The following is an 18,295-nucleotide window of genomic DNA, read 5'->3' on the forward strand; positions in this document are numbered from 1 at the left end:
ATCTCGTCATGTTCCGTGTCTTCTCTGGTCTTCCAGTCATACCCTCTGTGAACCAGAGGATCTTAATAACCAAAAGAACAAATTCACCATTTCTATTATCATATAAAAGAAAGGGAAAATGCTAGTTGTTTTTTCCCTTCTGTTCCCTCTGAGTATCCATCAGAAAACCCATCCAGTATGACTGAAGGAACTATAAAGAAGGCAAAATACCCATTTCAGAAATACTACATTTTTCCCTCTAAGTCTATAACCTCTAACATTCTTAATTACCTCAAAGATTCTGCTAAACAGGACGTCTGACTTCAAATTCCTTCTCTTTATACCATTATTACATAACTACAGCATGGAATGAGGGCGGTCCCTGGATATGAAGCTGGATCTTTCCTTCAGTTATCACATCTCACCCAATACAATAAAGACGATGGAATTACGAATACTCCAGTAGTGCATTAATGCTCCTTACCCTTACGGGTTCCATTCACTCCCGTCCAGCAGCCTATCACATTCTCTGATGCTGCCTTCTCTATAATTAATATGGCCTCCTAATGCTTGAAATTACTTCCCACTACTAAAGCTATCAAATTACCTTTTGCCTTCCAATTCATCCCTTACGAGAAAGGTTTCGCGACTAAATGAAAATGAAGTCCATCCATCACAAACCTAATCAGAACGCCACTCGACCCAGGAAAATTAAAACAATAACCAAGACAAAACCAGTCAGATGCTTCATAGTCTACATAAAACTTTTTAAAACAATTTACATAATTTAATTCTCATTGCCCAGAGAGATTAAATAACTTCCTTGAAACCTAACAGGGGGCAGAACTGAGTACAGGGTAGCCACCAAGCCTAGAAACGCAGATAATGCTATTTCATAATGCAGTGTCATATTATATAATTAAGCCATGTATTGTGTGCGCACTTACATTCCCAGACTTGGTGGCCACCCTGTAAAACCCAGATCTTCTAGCCATAACTTACTTCTATCGATTCTCCAACATGTTTGACTCCAGAAGTGCTAAAGAAAGGAGCAGTCAATGGAAAATAACCCCTCATACTGAGATGATATTTAAACATTTATAAACCAGCTTTCATATTCTGTTTTCCAATTTAATTTCACAGCAACCTTGTGCATGGAGACTAAAAGAGGCAATTAATATTTTCTAAGTGCCTACTATGTGAAACCTCACTTCCTGTGAAGGCATGAAGCACTTTACTTACATTATCTCATTTAATCCTTGTAACAGCCCTCCGATGTGTCACCCTCGTTTTACAGGTAAGGAAACTGAGGATTTCGGGAAGACAAGTCCCTAACCCATGCCCCACGGTTACCCAGTGGAGAAGCAAGGATGAGGGGGCCTTCTGATTCCAACTGCAGTGTTCTTTCCTCTACCCCAGTGAATATTCCTTACGTGTCCCATAAAATGTCACACACTGAACATGGAGAGACTTCTCCCTCAGGGCTTCTAAAATAATTAATCATGAACAAATCTATATCTGGCAAGAAAAAAACAAGTTACTCAACCTGAATTAACGAAGCACAACAGAACGAGCACTGGAGAGATGTGGGCTGGGTATACTTTTGTTATGGGAAGGACTGAATATTTTAATAATGTAAACATAAAGCATCAATAAAAAACTGGGGGAAAAAGATTTACTTCATTTTTATTTCAAATCCTTAAAATTCCTTCATATTCACACTAGAGCCACTTTTAAATTATAACACAGACAAATCAGAAGGGTCAATACTGGGCTCTCTAAAGTTTTCTTTTTTTCTGATAAAACAGTTACATATAACAATATTCTTTTACAAGCAGTTCTTTATTACTAACAGAGTCCCCCTCCCCCTCCTTATGCAAGTCAAATCAATGTGAAGAGTCACTTTTTGTTTAGACTAAATGTCCCAAACCTTTACCTTTGGGCAACTAGTAATAAGACAGGTGGTTAAGATCAGAAGCATAAGGGACACTAGACAAAAGCATTCTTCCTCCCAAATGAAATCTACAACTCAAAGTAAACTAAGTGAACTCCATCTGTCTTGAGGCATGACAATAGCCTTGAATTACAGGTTAAAACACCAAGTTTCAGAAGCACCTGGCTGGCTTAGTCAAAGGAGCACTGGCTCTTTATCTTGGGATCCTGAGTTTGGGCCCCGCATGCCATATAAAGACTACTTAAATAAAACTTAAAAAAAAAAAAAAAACCCACAAACAAAAACACTGAGATTCAGAATAACCTCTTGAGAATAACCATGTGACCTGAGCGAGTCCCTTAACCTCCTGGAGGCTCAGAGTCCATCACATCTACCCTTCCTAACTGGAGGATTGCTGTGATCATTAAAGAGGTCAAGGAGCCCTGAGGGCTTCTCTCCCCTTATTTGGAGTGAAGGAAATAGTTTTCAGAATTTCACTCAAAGGCCAGGGGACATTTTCAAATCTGATTTAAGCAAACCATCAATAGCCCTGGGCAAATATAACTGGGGAAGCCGGAGGAGAAATAAATTCATCATTGCCCAGGCCTAGGCTAAATCTTCCAGAACATTTTAAACAAAAAATCATACCCATATTTCAGATGGTCTTATTACAGTTTTATACAATTTGGATCACAATGAACTACTTATGATTAAATGATTTTTAAAAATTTGCTTAGCCTCTGAATGTTATTTATATAGGAGATGGTGTTCCATTATTTAATTTAGAAATCCAAACACTTGGAATGATAGGTATCTTTCTCTTCCCAGCTCTAAGAGCTAACAGAGACTCCCTTCCCCATCTTTTTCTGCAGAATCAGGAAGTACCCTTCACTCTTTAGTCCTGTGGCCATATGTAACAACTCACTGAACTACCTTTCACCTTTTTTGGGGGGAAAGGTCCACAACACATTCCTGTTTATATAATCTCATTTTATTTACCACTACCCAGTGAGGTATGCAGGACAAATACTATTATCACTCTGATTCTAGAAATAAGGAAGCTGTAGTACAGAATTAGCCTGGCTTTTCCAAGGTCACTGCATGGCAGAATGAGGATTAGAAGCCAGGTCTTTATTTCCCAGACCAACACTCTTATCAATCAAACCCCAACTGCTCAAGAAAGGGGGAGAAAGAATTAAAGGTGATGGCGACTTATTCAGACTTTATTTTTAGACTAATTTTGTCTGGCTTTGTGAATTTTCATTAATTTCCACCTTCCTTGTTGATGAGTTAGTCACTAACAGGATCAGATCAGAAATTATAAATTGTTTTACATTATTTCCTCATTGTTAAATATAGATACTCAATTCTTAAGTGTTTCATAATGAAGTGACTCAGGGACTGAGCGAGCCCCATCTACATGAGTCACTTGTTGAACTGTTACAAGAGATTTATGCAAAACTCTTGGGAGGTGGGCAGGGAGGGGAGACAGAAATAAACATTTACCAAAAAGATGACTAAATTAAGGGCAAAAAGTGAATGTAAAACTTATACATTTTTCCTTCCAGTTTAGGCTGTGGGGTGGGAACAAGACACAAGTGACCCCTTACCATTTAATACCCAGTTTGGGTGGTTTAGGAGGCCTCGTGAATTTAAATCACCCTGTAGTCAGCTTTTCTGTGGTAAGAGAAAGAGATTAAAAGTTAACAGGACAGAAAGCCAAGACCATGCCTTTATATGGCACTTTTCCCTCCCCGGTGCTTTCACATACAGTATCTCAGGGTATAATCAAGAAATTACTCAGAGATAGGAAGGGACAGATACTGAGCTCAGGCTGCAAACCTGTTGAAGGTCAAAGGGCTATTGAGGAGATAAGTGCTGAAGAAATCTCAATCATTCAATCCAATTAACACCAAGCAATTTACCACTGTAACACCATTTACCATTTCACACCACAAAGGCGAAACACCTGAATTTCTTACCCTGGCAGAGCAATTTCATTAGTATTACAGAAAATGTGGTAGGACATATCCCAATTTCATCTATGTTTTTTTATAGGTGCTTTAAGGAATACCTTAAGAATTTCTTCTAAAAAAACACTTTGCATTCGATGCTCCTGCTGGGGCTTTTTAAAACATGGTGTAACCACACTGTACTCATCAAATTTAATCTCTGGTTTTATGAGAGGGACACTCCAAGCACACCCAGGATTTAGTCTGTTTAAAGTTCCTATTTTATATTTCATGTGACGTTTCTGGCTTCTGTTACATATTAGGGGCTAAAATAAACCCCAGGGTGACAGAGAGTAATGTGATGGGTAGAGAGGGTTTGTTCCTCAGTACAGTAACATTCCAAGAACCACAGACAGCTGAGGTAATGAGAAGGTGAGGTAATGAGAAGCACGTGAGACCCCGCGTGTCAGGCGAAGGGAAGGTCAGGGATGTTTGGCAATTAATTGTGTGATGCCATCATATTAAATTATTTCTGGTTATTTGTCCAATTTTAAGTAACAGTGACTCAGTCTTTCTAAATATCACTTTCTATCAGAAGATAATAAAATTACTTTAAGATGATAAAAAGGATAGAGGCGCCCGGGTGGCTCAGTCAGTTAAGCGCCCTCCTATTCTTTTCAGCTCAGGTCATGACTTCAGGGGCCTGGGATCGAGCCCCCCATAAAGCCCCTCACTCGGCAGGGAGTGTGTTTGAGATTCTCTCCCTCTGCCCCTCCCACCTCCTTCTATCTAAAATAAATAAATGAATCTTTTTTTTTTTTAAAGATGAAATACAGAGTAGAATAATTAGAAACTGATCATGACAACTGACTGTATTACTCTAGCCCATGAGAAATGAACACAAGGATTTTCACTGTTTTAAAGAATGTTGTAGGGGCGCCTGGGTGGCTCAGTGGGTTGAAGCCTCTGCCTTTGGCCGGTCGTGATTCCAGGGTCCTAGGATCGAGCCCCTCATCGGGCTCTCTGCTCAGCAGGGAGCCTGATCCTCCTCTCTCTCTCTCTGCCTGCCTCTCTGCCTACTTGTGGTCTTTGTCAAATAAATAAATAAATAAAATCTTTTTTAAAAGATAATAAAGAACGTTATAATTATGTGACATAAAAATTTTTCTTATAAAAAAACGCCCAGGGGCGCCTGAGTGGCTCAGTGGGTTAAATCCTCTGCCTTCAGCTCAGGTCATGATCCCAGGACCCTGGGATCAAGCCCCACATCGGGCTCTCTGCTTCCTCCAGGGGGTCTGCTTCCTCCTCTCTCTGCCTGCCTCTCTGCCTACTTGTGATCTCTGTCAAATAAATAAAAAAAATTTTTAAAATTAAAAAAAAAAAAAAAAGGCCCAGAAAGAAATGAAATTCAAAAAGCTCCAGGGGTTAAAAATCTAGTTTGGCCAACAGACACATGAAAAAGTGCTCAATATCACTTGGCATCATGGAAATACAAATCAAAACCACAGTGAGATACCACCTCACGCCAGTTAGAATGGCTGAAATTAACAAGTCAGAAAACAATAGGTGTTGGCGAGGATGCGGAAAAAGGGGAACCCTCCTCCACTGCTGATGGGAATGCAAGTTGGTACAGCCACTCTGGAAAACAGTATGAAGGTTCCTCGAAAAGCTGAATATAGAGACACCCTATGATCCAGCAATTGCAACACTGGGAATTTATTCCAAAGATACAAATGTAGTGATCCAAAGGGGCACGTGCACCCCAATGTTTACAGCAGCAGTGTCCAGAGTAACCAAACTATGGAAAGAGCCTAGATATCCATCAATAGATAAATGGATAAAGAAGATGTGGTATACACACAATAGAATATTAGGTAGCCATCAAAAAAGAGAAATCTTGTTCTTCGCAATGAAGTGGATGAAACTAGAGGGTATTATGCTAAATGAAATAAGTCAATCAGAGAAAGACAATTATCATATGATTTCATTGATATGAGGAATTTGAAAAACAAGATAGAGGATCATAGGGGAAGAGAAGAAAATATGAAACAAGATGAAACCAAAGAGCGAGACAAACTACAAGAGACTCTTGATCTCAGGAAACAAACTGAGGGTTGCTGGAGCGGAAGGGGTGGGAGGGATGGGGTGTCTGGGTCATGGACACTGGGGAGGGTATGTGCTATGGGGAGTGCTTGAATTGTCTAAGACTAATGAATCACAGACCTGTACCCCTGAAGCAAATAATACATTATATGTTAATTTAAAAAAAAAAAACCTGGGTTGGCCAGGACACAAAAGAATGAAAGATATCGTGCTGCCACCAGCAGAAGCTTAACGCTTAAAGAAAGAAACAGAATAAAAAGTTTCCTCACAGTGACAGGTCACTACCCATTGGCTCCACTTCAGAACAAAAGAGCTTCTCCTTACCAATACAACTGCAAACTCACACAGGCCTTGAAAACACAAAACCCGTTTATTTATATTCTCTCCACTTACACTCCTTCTATTCTCTCATTGTCAAGAATTTATGGGGATCACACATTTGAAATATAGCTGACAACTTGCATAGGACACACCAGAGCAATAAATCCAAGGCATTTTCCTCTCCCGATGTGTTTTCAAATGGGTGCCGCTAGTAAAGTAAACACAAATTACTTAAAGACGGAAATGCAGCTCAAGGACTACTGCTCTGTGCATGTAGGTATATAATTATGCTATTCATTGAACTATCTTGCTGACATCTTTGAGTGATATTTGGTTATCGAAGGAAACATCAGAAGTTATTCCTGAATTACTGAAGTTTTACTCAGTTGTCTGGTTCTTGGCTTTAGTATGAATTCCCCTCTCTTATAATCTCTTTCTTGTTGCTACAAATTGTACAGACTTAGTGATCAGGGAACTTCAAACCCACCCAGCCACGGCCATGCTGCTTGCTGGCCTCCACAAAGACCCCATCCCCCCAATTCCACTCAACACCTCTTGGTCACACCATGAGGACTAAGCTCCCCTCGGTCTGTCCCTACCACCACGAGACCCCTTTTAAGGAGAGCGGCCCTGCCTTCAAAGAAACATAATCTCTGGCCTTTCCCCGGGGGGGGGGGGGGGGGGGGGGGCGGTTCTACTGTCTTATCTCCTCTCTGAATTTGAACTCAAAATTCCCTTTCAGATACTATTTAAAATTGATCAAAGGAAAGGACTTCTCCTTTACTGAATGTCCTGGGCCAGGTTATAAATTAGCACAACTATTCCAGGTGCTCTCGTTTTCCATCATTACCAGACCTCCACAGTCTCATCCCCACTTTAAGAAGAAACTGAGGCTCAGGGCTAGAGCGGAGAAAAGCCAGAATTTAAGCAAAAGCCCCTTTACCCTCACTCTGATTTTAAGTACATTGCTATTGTCTCTGTCAGAGGATTTCACTGATACTATTATTTCGTAGCTGTTTTGTAGATACATGTCCAGAGGCTTTGTATCTTCACTAGACCAAGCATGCCACTGGCAGGAACTGAACAAGTAATTGTGAGGTAAATAAAGAACAGCTTTCGGGGCACTAGGGTGGCTCAGTGGATTACGCCTCTGCCTTCAGCTCAGGTCATGATCTCAGGGTCCTGGGATCTAGCCCCATGTCGCACTGCATCGCATCAGCATCGGCATCGACATCAGGCTCTCTGCTCAGCAGGGAGCCTGCTCCCCACCCCTTCTCTGCCTGCCTTTCTGCCTACTTGCGATCCCTCTCTCTCTGTCAAAACAAGAAAATTTTAGAAAAAATAAAAAAATAAATAAACAACTGCTTTCAACACCACACTTTGAACACGCATTCGTTTCACGGTGAACCTTCTTAACATCTGGTGATCGAGTCCCCCATTCAATCTAGTTTCCTGCCTCTCTTCCACTGCCCATTAGCACCACCGCTTGGTAATTGGGAACGACCTCAATCTCCCAACTCTAATTTTAACACTTATCAATTATGGTGAAACATTTGTTATGGAAGGAGCTAAAACGACGATCTAAAATAAGGGCTTGATGCTATATATGGGCCAGGCTCAGTGTCAGAAATTAATAGGAGTTGGCTGTATTAAAGAACACTCCCATCATTTAACGAACACAAGTAATTAGCTACCAGGACTGCCTGGGGCCACTGAGGCCCAGGCGTTCAGTGTCTGTCTGGAGCGCTCTGGTGAACGAGGCCTTTCAAATGTCTATGCTTTTACTGCCCATGTTGCTGCTGCGTGCCCCCTGCCTGTCCTGGACCCTCTTCTCTTCCTTTCCTCGAGAACAGTTCCTTCCCTCCACTCTCCTGAATCAACACTCCACACAGGGGTCTTGTTTACTTCACAGACTCTGAGAGCCCAGGCAATCACCGCATATTTGTAAAAAAAACTTTTCCTTCCTCTTTTTCACTGTTGGAATAATGCACAGTCTTTTTGGAGGCCTTTCCTGATCTGCACAGAAACATCTCCTAGGCCCATTTCAGAATTTCAGATAGCGAGTGTGACGCACTCCCCCTGTTCCCTGGACGCCACAGAAAAGGCTGCAAATCGCAGGCCCATCCTCTGAGGCATGAACAGGTGGAGACGACAGAAGTAGTTCCCGAAGTGGGTTCTGTGGTGCACCAGTCCTTCCCCCGAAGAGATTTTCTAGTTAAAGAAGTTTAAGAAATTAGTAAATGTACTTCCTTTGGAAAATCACAATGCATAAAAGCATATTAAAGGCTTTGGAGTCTTTAAGGAAATTCTTTCAATCAAGCATTCCCCAAACTTATTTGACCACAAAATCCTTTTTCCTATTATACTTATTCACATCCTGATTAATCGGTATTACAGAGGAAACTTTTGAAAATGCTGCACTGGAGACACATTAAATCCCAGTAGAGTATAAACATTTTATAATTCTGATTAAATTCCAACACTTAATACCTACAAAACACTAAGATGGATTTCTATAAACCACCCATGAAAATGAGTCTCATGATAGCACAAGCAGAATGTTCACCTAAAAGCAGCGACAACACTTGGTGACCTACAAGATTTAGATCTAGGTTCTTTCCTACAGAAGTAACTCAATTAGTGAAATACTGTATCCAGACCTACCTGTAGAATAGACAAAATGGTACCAAACACAACCTTAATTTGGGCATAACTGCAAAAGGAGTTCTAAAGCACCAGAACAGAAAGTAATTACCAGTAATCACAGAAAGAGATACATTCTGGGCCAAGTAGCTGAAGAGTGAATACCCAAAGCCAACTTTTTTTTCCCCTTGCTTAATTCCCACACCTGGGCAACACTCCTAGAGACAAAAAGGGTCATATATGAAGCATTAGGAAACTTTTGACAAGAAAGGTGGTACAAGACAGTGCACCATACAGGGAGCAGCAAAGAGGGTCTTCTTCAGTTCTTTCCCAAATAGCTCCAAGAGATTTTCACTATTTCCACCAGCACCTCTCACCTCCTTGCTATTCTGCTGATATCTAATTTCTCTCATGCTCAGGAATCTTCTGTCCCCAAATTTTTTAACCCCCCAACTAACTTCCCCTTCTTCTCCTTTTGTCAATGACTCACAATGTGGAGTACATTTCTGTTTAGTCAGTAGATGATCGTATCTAATAAATTACATCCTCTGGCCTGAAACTTCCTTCAGATACTATAAAACATTCCTTTTCTAAGTAAGAAATGCTTCCCAAATCTGGTTAAAGTAAAATGGTAACTCCCAACTTGCAAGATACCTCATATGATTTCATGTTCAAGTGGTGGGTCTTAAAAGGTATAAGATTTACAGAAGGCAAAGCTTACCAACCGATGAAGGGTGAAGGGTGAGGAAGCAGAGGGAAGTGATATGTCAAAAAACGTTCTCAACCATGTAGTTGCATAATGACAAGGCTGAGGTAAGCTATACCTTTGACCCACCTTGTTCTTTTATTATACCTAAGATTGTGTTGGTTTCAACAGTTTACCTGAGGTATATTTCTACTTTTCTAACTCTCACCACATTCGTTTGAAAGGGCAGATTAAATGTTCAGGTTAGCTTATCAAGTAAAAACAACAGTACACAGGGCTATCCATGAACAGATTTGTAAGAAACAACACAAGCAGACCAATTTAGCACCTAGTTGCTCTTATTCGGTTAATAAAAATAATCACCCTCCCCAGGTAGGGACTGTTATAAAACACTGACTTAAGAAAACAAAAACTAGGGGCGCCTGGGTGGCTCAGTGGGTTAAAGCCTCCGCCTTTGGCTCAGGTCATGATCCCAGGGTCCTGGGATCGAGCCCCGCATTGGGCTCTCTGCTTGTCAGGAAGCCTGCTTCTCTTTCTCTCTCTCTGCCTGCCTCTCTGCCTACTTGTGATCTCTGACTGTCAAATAAATAAATAAATCTTTAAAAGAAAAAAAAAAGAAAACAAAAACTAAATATATGGCAGAAATCCAATTTAAATGCTTTAAAAAAAATCTTACATAATCTAGAAGATACACATAGCACAGAGGAAAGTCGTATCGGAGGAAAGTAAGGAAAATACACATACTCTGATTTTCCAAAAAATTAACACACGGAAGCAGTCCCTACTAAAAGAATAGTATACAGGTAAAATCTGGCAAAGATTTAAAGTTTGTTGAACTGAAATTACACAATTAAGCAGCATGACAAAAAAATAAACACCAAAGTATAATATGAATCTCCCAGTGTAGGTTACTTCTGCTAAGCTCTAGGACTGAACTGCTTATCAAAAAGCACCCAGGATGCATATTGTATCCCTGACTGCTAATAATGTGAGGAACTAATCTGAGCCTGTTAGGACATCTATCATTCAGCTTCATGGTGCTCATCCTTTTTCACCAGAATTAAGGTGATTAGCTGCAAGGACCATCCCCATGACAGTGGTTAGACCCTTTATCATCTCTTATTTGGAGAAACACACACCTGAAAATGGATTTGAAGATTTCCTGAACCAAACTGGTATCCACTCTCTGGCATCTGAAGCCCCAAGATGGGACTATAGGCTTAATTTTAAACAATCCCATAAACACTAAAATACACAGTATGGAAACACACAGCATTACCAATGTTCATTCAATACCAATTCAAGGTTTCACTCTGAGAGGCATAATCCCTGCTCAACTAGTGAAATGGCTTGATAAGCAGAGTACCCGTAATAAAATGATCCTTAAATCAACTACTGCCGTGACCTGCATTACTACTCAGTTTCTGGCACACAGTAGGTACTCCTATTGTGAATGAATGAATCACTGAACAGCCTTACGTATGTTACTCAATTACTCTGCATATTTTAAACTTTCTATATATATAAATAGGCTTTCTCTGGCCTAGTTTCCCAAATTGCCTGAAAATCTGACATTGACACAGTAAAAAGATGCTTCCATTTCAGGCAGAAGTCACAGAGACAGAGAAGTCATAGACCATGATCCCCATGTCGAGGCTCCTTCGACTTTCCTCTTGGATTACATACCACTTCCTCAGGAAGGAGTTTCCCAACCCCCAGCAGTACCATGCCCCCTGAGTTATTAAGTCTCCTTGAATACTTTATTTTCCTTTTGTTGCACACACCACAAGTCATTAAATAAGATCTGTATGGCTCTTTGTTAAACGTCTGTCTCTCTCTCTAGACATCCTGAAGTTGGTGGTCATGTGGGCTTTGGTGACTGACCTAGTTCTTGCACCCGGAAGTACCTGGCACATAGGTATTTGGTAAATATTTATTCAGTGAATGTTTGAAAACAAGAAGCCCCCTTTTGAGAACAATGAGAACAACGGTACCCCTTCAATACACTCAAATAATAAGAGCTTAGAAACCGGGGGGAAAAAACATTAGGTCATCAGGCGTAATGTTCAGAACATCACTGTTCTCAACATGAAACTGAGACAAGTTTTTCCCTGGCAGTCCCAGTGAGAAAATAAGTAACTGTACCACAGGGTGTCAAAGCACTTTCATCATGTGTGTGCTTCATGAATGAAAGTCTCCAAAGAGTTCAGACACATCTCTCTGTGGTTTGACATGAACATTCTAAAGACCTGTGACAGGTATACACCCATGTATCCTGAATGTTTTAATAAATGACTTAGAGACTGTGATTTGGGGGGGGGGGGTTGTTAGGGATCACTGTGTAATATTCCCTCTATCAACTAGCTTGAACAAAGTCTTAACTTTTTTTTTTTTTTTTTTTAAGTTGCAGAGCACTGAAAGAAATACCGATTCTAAATAAAATCTTCAGGCATTATAGACTGCAGTAGCTCTATTTTCTCAGAGGACAAAGACAGGCAATCTGAGAGCTTCTGTTGGATGCCAAAGGGACTTCCCAGAGATTGCTGGTAAACGGATCCACATCTCTAAGGTTCCCAAGGAAACTTCTAAAGCCTTTTCAGAGCCTTTTCTGAAGGTCTGACCTTCAGAATCTTGTGAAGGTGAAGCAGGAGAGAGACTTCTATTTAAACAATACACTCTAATGCTCCGTGATGATTAAAAAACTTTTTTTCCATTTCTGTGACTACATGAAAATTTACCAACAGAAATTACAAGATGGGTCAGAATTTTGGCCAATGTTGAAGTAATGGGAGTACTACTTGCCTTTCAGAAAGATCTTGTTCCACCTTTTTTAAGGAATATCTTTGGAAGTCTGAATTTGCAAAAACCCAGTATCTAATGTCTCCATCAAATTTTAGGAAGGTCAAAGGTTTGATACATAGTATCTAATCTGATTCATACAATAATCTTCTGAAATAGGCAGGCCAAGAATTTTGTAGATGAAGAACATGAGGTTCCTAAAGGTGAAGTTTCTTGACCCAGGATCATAACGTAGGAAATGGAAGAACCAAGAGTGGAAGAGTTTCTGATCTCTAGGCCATCGCTATTCCTAAGGAACTGTACCACTCTGGCCCTTCTCAAGCTGCTGTTCATTCTTCACTCCTCCCCAAAGTAAGCAGTAAGATAGAAACATCTGTGACTTCTATGCACGTAGAGAGCATAGTCAATGAAAAGGGCAAAATATTTCCCTCAAAATAAAGTCATATCCCCACTATGTCCCTACATCTGTGAATCCTAGAGTTTAAGAGAGAAAAAAAATTCATATTGAGTTCTTTAACTTCCAAAATCTGATTTCTTATCTATTATGTACACTATGCTATCACATTGCACAACATCAAAGTTAAAGATAGAAAGGCCTATCAAATAACCTCCATAGAATGTTAAGTAAGGGTCAAAGCTGGACTGATCTAAGCAAGAGGCCCAACTCTGATCTTGGTGGCAAACAGACTTTGTTCTATAAAGTCAGCCTTGTTCTTTTAAGTCATTGGTCTCTAACCATGGACACATATTAGAATGAGTTTTTTAAAAAAACGTCGGTGACCCAATCCTGCTCCAGAAATGAAATCAGAATCTCATTAGAATAGGGACAGGATGGTTCTGAGGGTCAGCGGGAGCTGAAAACCTCTGGTCGAAGTGCTTTTTGTTATCCACTTTCGTAGTTTCCTGTGGAAGGAATATTCACAGTCCAAGGACTAACAGCCACAGTGGTAAAAAAAAAAATCAGACTTTTACAAGCTGAATGAGTTTATACTTCTTGGATATTAGCAGATATGCTTAACTCACAAATACTATACTTAATAACTATTAGCCATTAAAAAAGAAAAAAAAACAAAAAATATTTTTAGAAAACACAGAGCTTCATAAAACAATAAACATATAATTATGTAATGCCCATTTAAGTAAAGCTTAAGTAATAAAACATTCTTAAAAGTTTATCTTCCACTGAATAGTAGCCAATCTTCTAAAGTATTTGATTTTTGGCATTTTTCCCATAGGTAGAAGTAACAAAAGGCAAATAAAGAAATCAGAAGTACAAGACACCCTATTACACAGGTATTTGAAATCAGTTCAAAGGGGAGTTTCCACTGCTCAGAGGACAAAGGACTTCTCAGAAATATTACTGCAATCATATTGCTCATTTCTTACTCAACCCGGTACTGCTGAAAAGGATGTCGCTATGTTCCCACCTTAACTGCCTTATGTGTTGTTTTTGTGACAGCTGGAGTCAACAAAAATAAGTGTGGCTTCTGGAAAAACTAAAATGTCAGCCTTCTTTATTTTTAAACTTGCTCTAAAACTCTCCCATATTATCTGAGCCTATGAATTTTGCAATAGCTGCATATTAGTTAAAGCTGGAGAATGAGTAACTCAGCCTGGTCTAAAGTGTATGCTGCAGTAAACATAACAATAAAAACATGTTCTATGCACCTTTTTAGCATTTCATAAAAATTCTACTCCTATTCGAAGGGGGCTTCCACTAAAGATTTCAAGAACTCCCCCTCCCCCAAAAAAGGGCAAGAAAATCTAAAATAGATGTAACACTCTAAATAAACCTAGGTGGCCGAGCTGGGAAACTACTTTAGATTCCTTTTCTATAAACTTCTTGATTAAGAAGAAATTAATGACTGCTATAGTAATGATAAGGAAATATTAAAGGTTAGAAAAGAATTTTGATGATATGTTTCTGTTTCCAGGTCACTGAGCTGTAACCAAATATTACCAGGTGAGTGGTATAAACTTACATGACTTATTGCAGACTGAACAGCCTTTACGTAATGGCTTAGTTCCCGATCCATCATGGCCAATTCGACCATTGCCTTGTCCATACTGTATTCACTACTCACTTCAGCTGTAAGAGAAAGAAAGCAAATTACTATTGCACATTTAAAATGCCATCTCTGGAAAAAGTCGCTTCCATATAACCCTTACTAGTCAATGATCTAAACAGTTCTGTAAAAGGTATTGCATATTTTTTAAAGACCTCCTTAACATAGGCCTGCTTCATTCAAAATTCTGAGAACACACCCAGTAGAAGCAAGCTCAAAGGCTGGGGTGGAAAAAGAAAGTAGACTTAAGACTTGGGAGTTTGAAGCTGTGCCATTTAGTTGTGTGATCATAAATCAACCACTACATTTCTCTAGACCTCTGTTTCCTTTTCAGTTTTTCCTTTTCAGTTAAATCAGCCCAGCAGCACGAGGTACACATGCACCCACAGGATTATTAAAGATCAAATAAGAAGGATTTCCATTTCCAGTACATTAGGTTACATGGACCAATTCTACTGAAAACCAGAAAAATGCTCAGTTAATATAAAGGAAGGAAGGGGGGAAGGAAGGAAGGAAGCAAGGAAGGAAAGAAGGAAGGAAGAAAACTCCTTAAAATAAAGTTACCAGACAGAAACAACCAGGGCAACATCAAGAGAAAATAAGAAAAGCAAGGCAGAGCACAGAACAACACAGTCACATACCCTCCCCCATATCAACTGGGTCTTTACTCCTCAAAATACAGAGAAACCAAAGTAATGCCACCCTTGGTCCTCCAGGCTGCAGCAGGGCTGGTCTTGGCCACTGAGCAGAAAAGAGGTAAGAGAGAAAGAAAACAAACCTGTTTCTGAGAACCTGTGGCCACAAGCCAGCTCTCCTGGATTTGCACCTGGTTCCCCTCATCTGAGTGGTCCGGGGAACCCAAGCTCTGATCTATGTGAGGTGGTCTCACACTGAGTACCTCCAGGTACTCCCCTCTGAAAAAGACATTTTTTATCCTAGGCCTCTACTGATCCGTACAAATAATTATGCAGGAGAATGAGCAGATTACAGGAGGGGAAAAATAGAACAAAATCAACAGAAAAACCTTACAAACCTTAAAAAACACAAGAAAACACGACACCAAGAGTAAGAATCGGCAGAAACAGATCTACAAATGTTTCAGATATTGGAATTATCTATCAGTTAGAGTATGAAACAATTATGCTTACTATGTTTAAAAAATTAAAATACCCTGCATAACAGGAGACTATACAGAGTGGTTAGCAGATTGGAAAAGTGAAGAAATGTTCTTAAGTGCTTTTAAACTTTTTTTCAAGCTCTAAACACGCAATTTAATAGATCAGGCGAAGATTAAGAACACGAAATATACAAATTTTAATATTAAAAAAGGTGAATGAAAAGAAGGTAAAGCTGACTTAGTCACATTTGGAAATGCACACACTCAAAGATTCTCCATTCAAATACCCTAGCTCAGACAAATGTCAAGATTTCTTGTCTACTCTGTAGAACAATAGGACATATCCCAAAGTCAAGAAATAATATAAAATGCATTTACATTTGGCTTTTGAAAGTGATTTTCCTAGACTTTAAAATTATGCTTCAATTTTACGATAGTCAATTATAAACACATTTCAGAAAATATCTCCTGGATTAACTTGCTTCTGGTACAATGTCTCTTGCTTTATATTACCCAGACTTCAGAGACTGTATATACATCCTGATATAAGGTTTTTTGGTTTTGAGGAGGGGGAAGGGAGCAGTATTTACATAAGAAAAATTTGTATTTGCATTCCCAAAATTAAATACAACATTTTTAACAAAATCGTGCATGAGCAAGGACTCAAGTCATATTACAAATAAAACTGTCAGTGTTGTGAAAATGTCCAAATGTTAAAAAGGGAGACAAACTGTTCAGGTGTTGCTGATACCAACATGTATCTGCTATGTATACAGCAACCATTTGTTAAAAATCACATTAATTACTTGGTGACCAGAAAGAGAATTTTAAGCAATTTATATCCTGATGGTTTATGACTTATACAAAGGCAGGCATTTTACTGTATTTGGTTAATCTATGGAAATTGATATAATGTTGGCAATCTCTCTCTGGAATTAAATGAGTTTATTTTTGAAAGCACATAAAAATGTGCTTTTGAAATTAAAAATGCTATGAAAGAGTTGGCAAAATAAAACAAATGGGATCATGGTTCTCATTATCAAAGTCCCAAGGATGCTAGCAAGACTTGAACCACATGGCAATTTCAAATCACAAGGCCAAGGAGACCCTGCCTGCAAAGAAGAAAACGAATGATGGCTGGGCCAGGTTTGATGGCATGAAGCCTAAGGCAAGAATCTCTGGAAGCCATGTGTGGTTCCCTGTAGCCTCAGCAAAGGCTCCAGGACCCAAGAATGCTGGGACATGCTGAAGGACCTAAGTGATGAATAGTTCAGCCAGAGGCAAGATGGAAAACACCAGAAAAGATCAGGAAGCTAGTCCTGAGAAGAACTGAGACCCACACACCCCACCTGGATGTGAGCCAGCTCAGATCACTTTGGCTAAAGTCAGTGTCTCGGTCCACTGCAGAAGAGCGCTGGAGACCAGAGACCTAAGAACTAGGAGTCCTACAGCAAAAGAAATCTGGAAGAAAGGTCATGAGAACATCCCTGTCGAGTAGCAACCTTACATTTTAAGATTCTTTTGGTGATTCTTGCTGTTCTTCTTGTTAACCTTTATTTTCCTATTGTGATAAGAATCTCTCTTAAAACCGTGATTTCTACTCATGTTTCAGGAACACCGGGCTGCGGAAGGCATAGGGAATCTGTGTCCTGCCCTATTAACAACTGAGGTGAGGAAAGAGCATGGTGTTGCAGGAAGAAAGGCAAACAGGCCAAATCAATCCCGGAAGGATTCAAGAGGAACTTGGAATGAACACAGACACAGGGAGTTGGCTGTTGACTAAAAAGTGAAGGGATGGTGGGGCGGGTGTGTAGGGACTGACCAGTCAAAGTTTCCTTGCTCCTTTACTGCCCTTATAATAATCCCACTACCAAAATTCCCCCACTCTTACAGGAAAGACTTCCTAAAAATCGACACCAAACTAAATCCTATACATCCTTCAAGGGTGCGGGCGGGGAGCTCAAGCCCCACCTGCTTTTAAACCATGCCAGCCTAGAAAGATCTCCTCCTTTCCTTAATCTATCTTAACAACTATACTTGATACTTTGAAACTTTGAGCCACAAATAATCTTGTCTTCTTATGTGCCTTTGTCTCATTTCTCCAAAGAGATTTGAACCCATTTGAGAGTGAGAAGGATGCTTTGGTATTCTTGGGAGCTAGTGAAGAACTACAGCATCTCTTCCCCTTCAATGGTCTCACATGGCATTATTTAATAAATTTGAAAATCAAACTTTCATCAAACTATAAACTGTCCAGCCTCAGATATCTATTGAATTAAAGTGTAATGAAGACATAGGATATAAACACATTTGCCCATTGTATTTTCACTACGGTACCAGAAAAGCCTGGCATTATAGATCAGTGCAGCTGATAAAGCATGGAAAGCAGTAACGACAAGAAAAAAAATACATAATCATAGCTGTAGCTAATAATTAGTAAGCACTATATTATGCGCCAAGATTAAACTGAACACACCATTTACAGTAAACCTCACAGCAACTCCTTTATCTGCACTTTACCGACGAGAAGGTGAGACACTGAGCCGCTGAAGGGACCCGCTCAGCACCAGAGTAATGAGCAGCGCAGCAAGGCTGCCAACTCAGGCTTTCTAGCGGCCAAGTTTGCACACCTGCCCGCCTGTGTTAACAGATGCGTAACCATGAGGAGAAGGACAA

General features: G+C 39.8%; 1 protein-coding gene across 1 annotated transcript in view; it reads right to left on the reverse strand.

Moving 5' to 3' along the window:
• Window positions 1–18,295, reverse strand: part of NSMCE2 (NSE2 (MMS21) homolog, SMC5-SMC6 complex SUMO ligase) — a 214,032-nt gene that overhangs the window by 162,724 nt on the left and 33,013 nt on the right. Inside the window, 1 exon segment of the mRNA XM_082719719.1 lies at window positions 14,419–14,525. Within this exon segment, the coding sequence (XP_082575845.1) occupies window positions 14,419–14,525 (107 nt within the window).

This window comes from Mustela nivalis (genome assembly GCF_964662115.1).
Source record: "Mustela nivalis genome assembly, chromosome: 2".
Lineage (NCBI taxonomy): Eukaryota > Metazoa > Chordata > Mammalia > Carnivora > Mustelidae > Mustela > Mustela nivalis.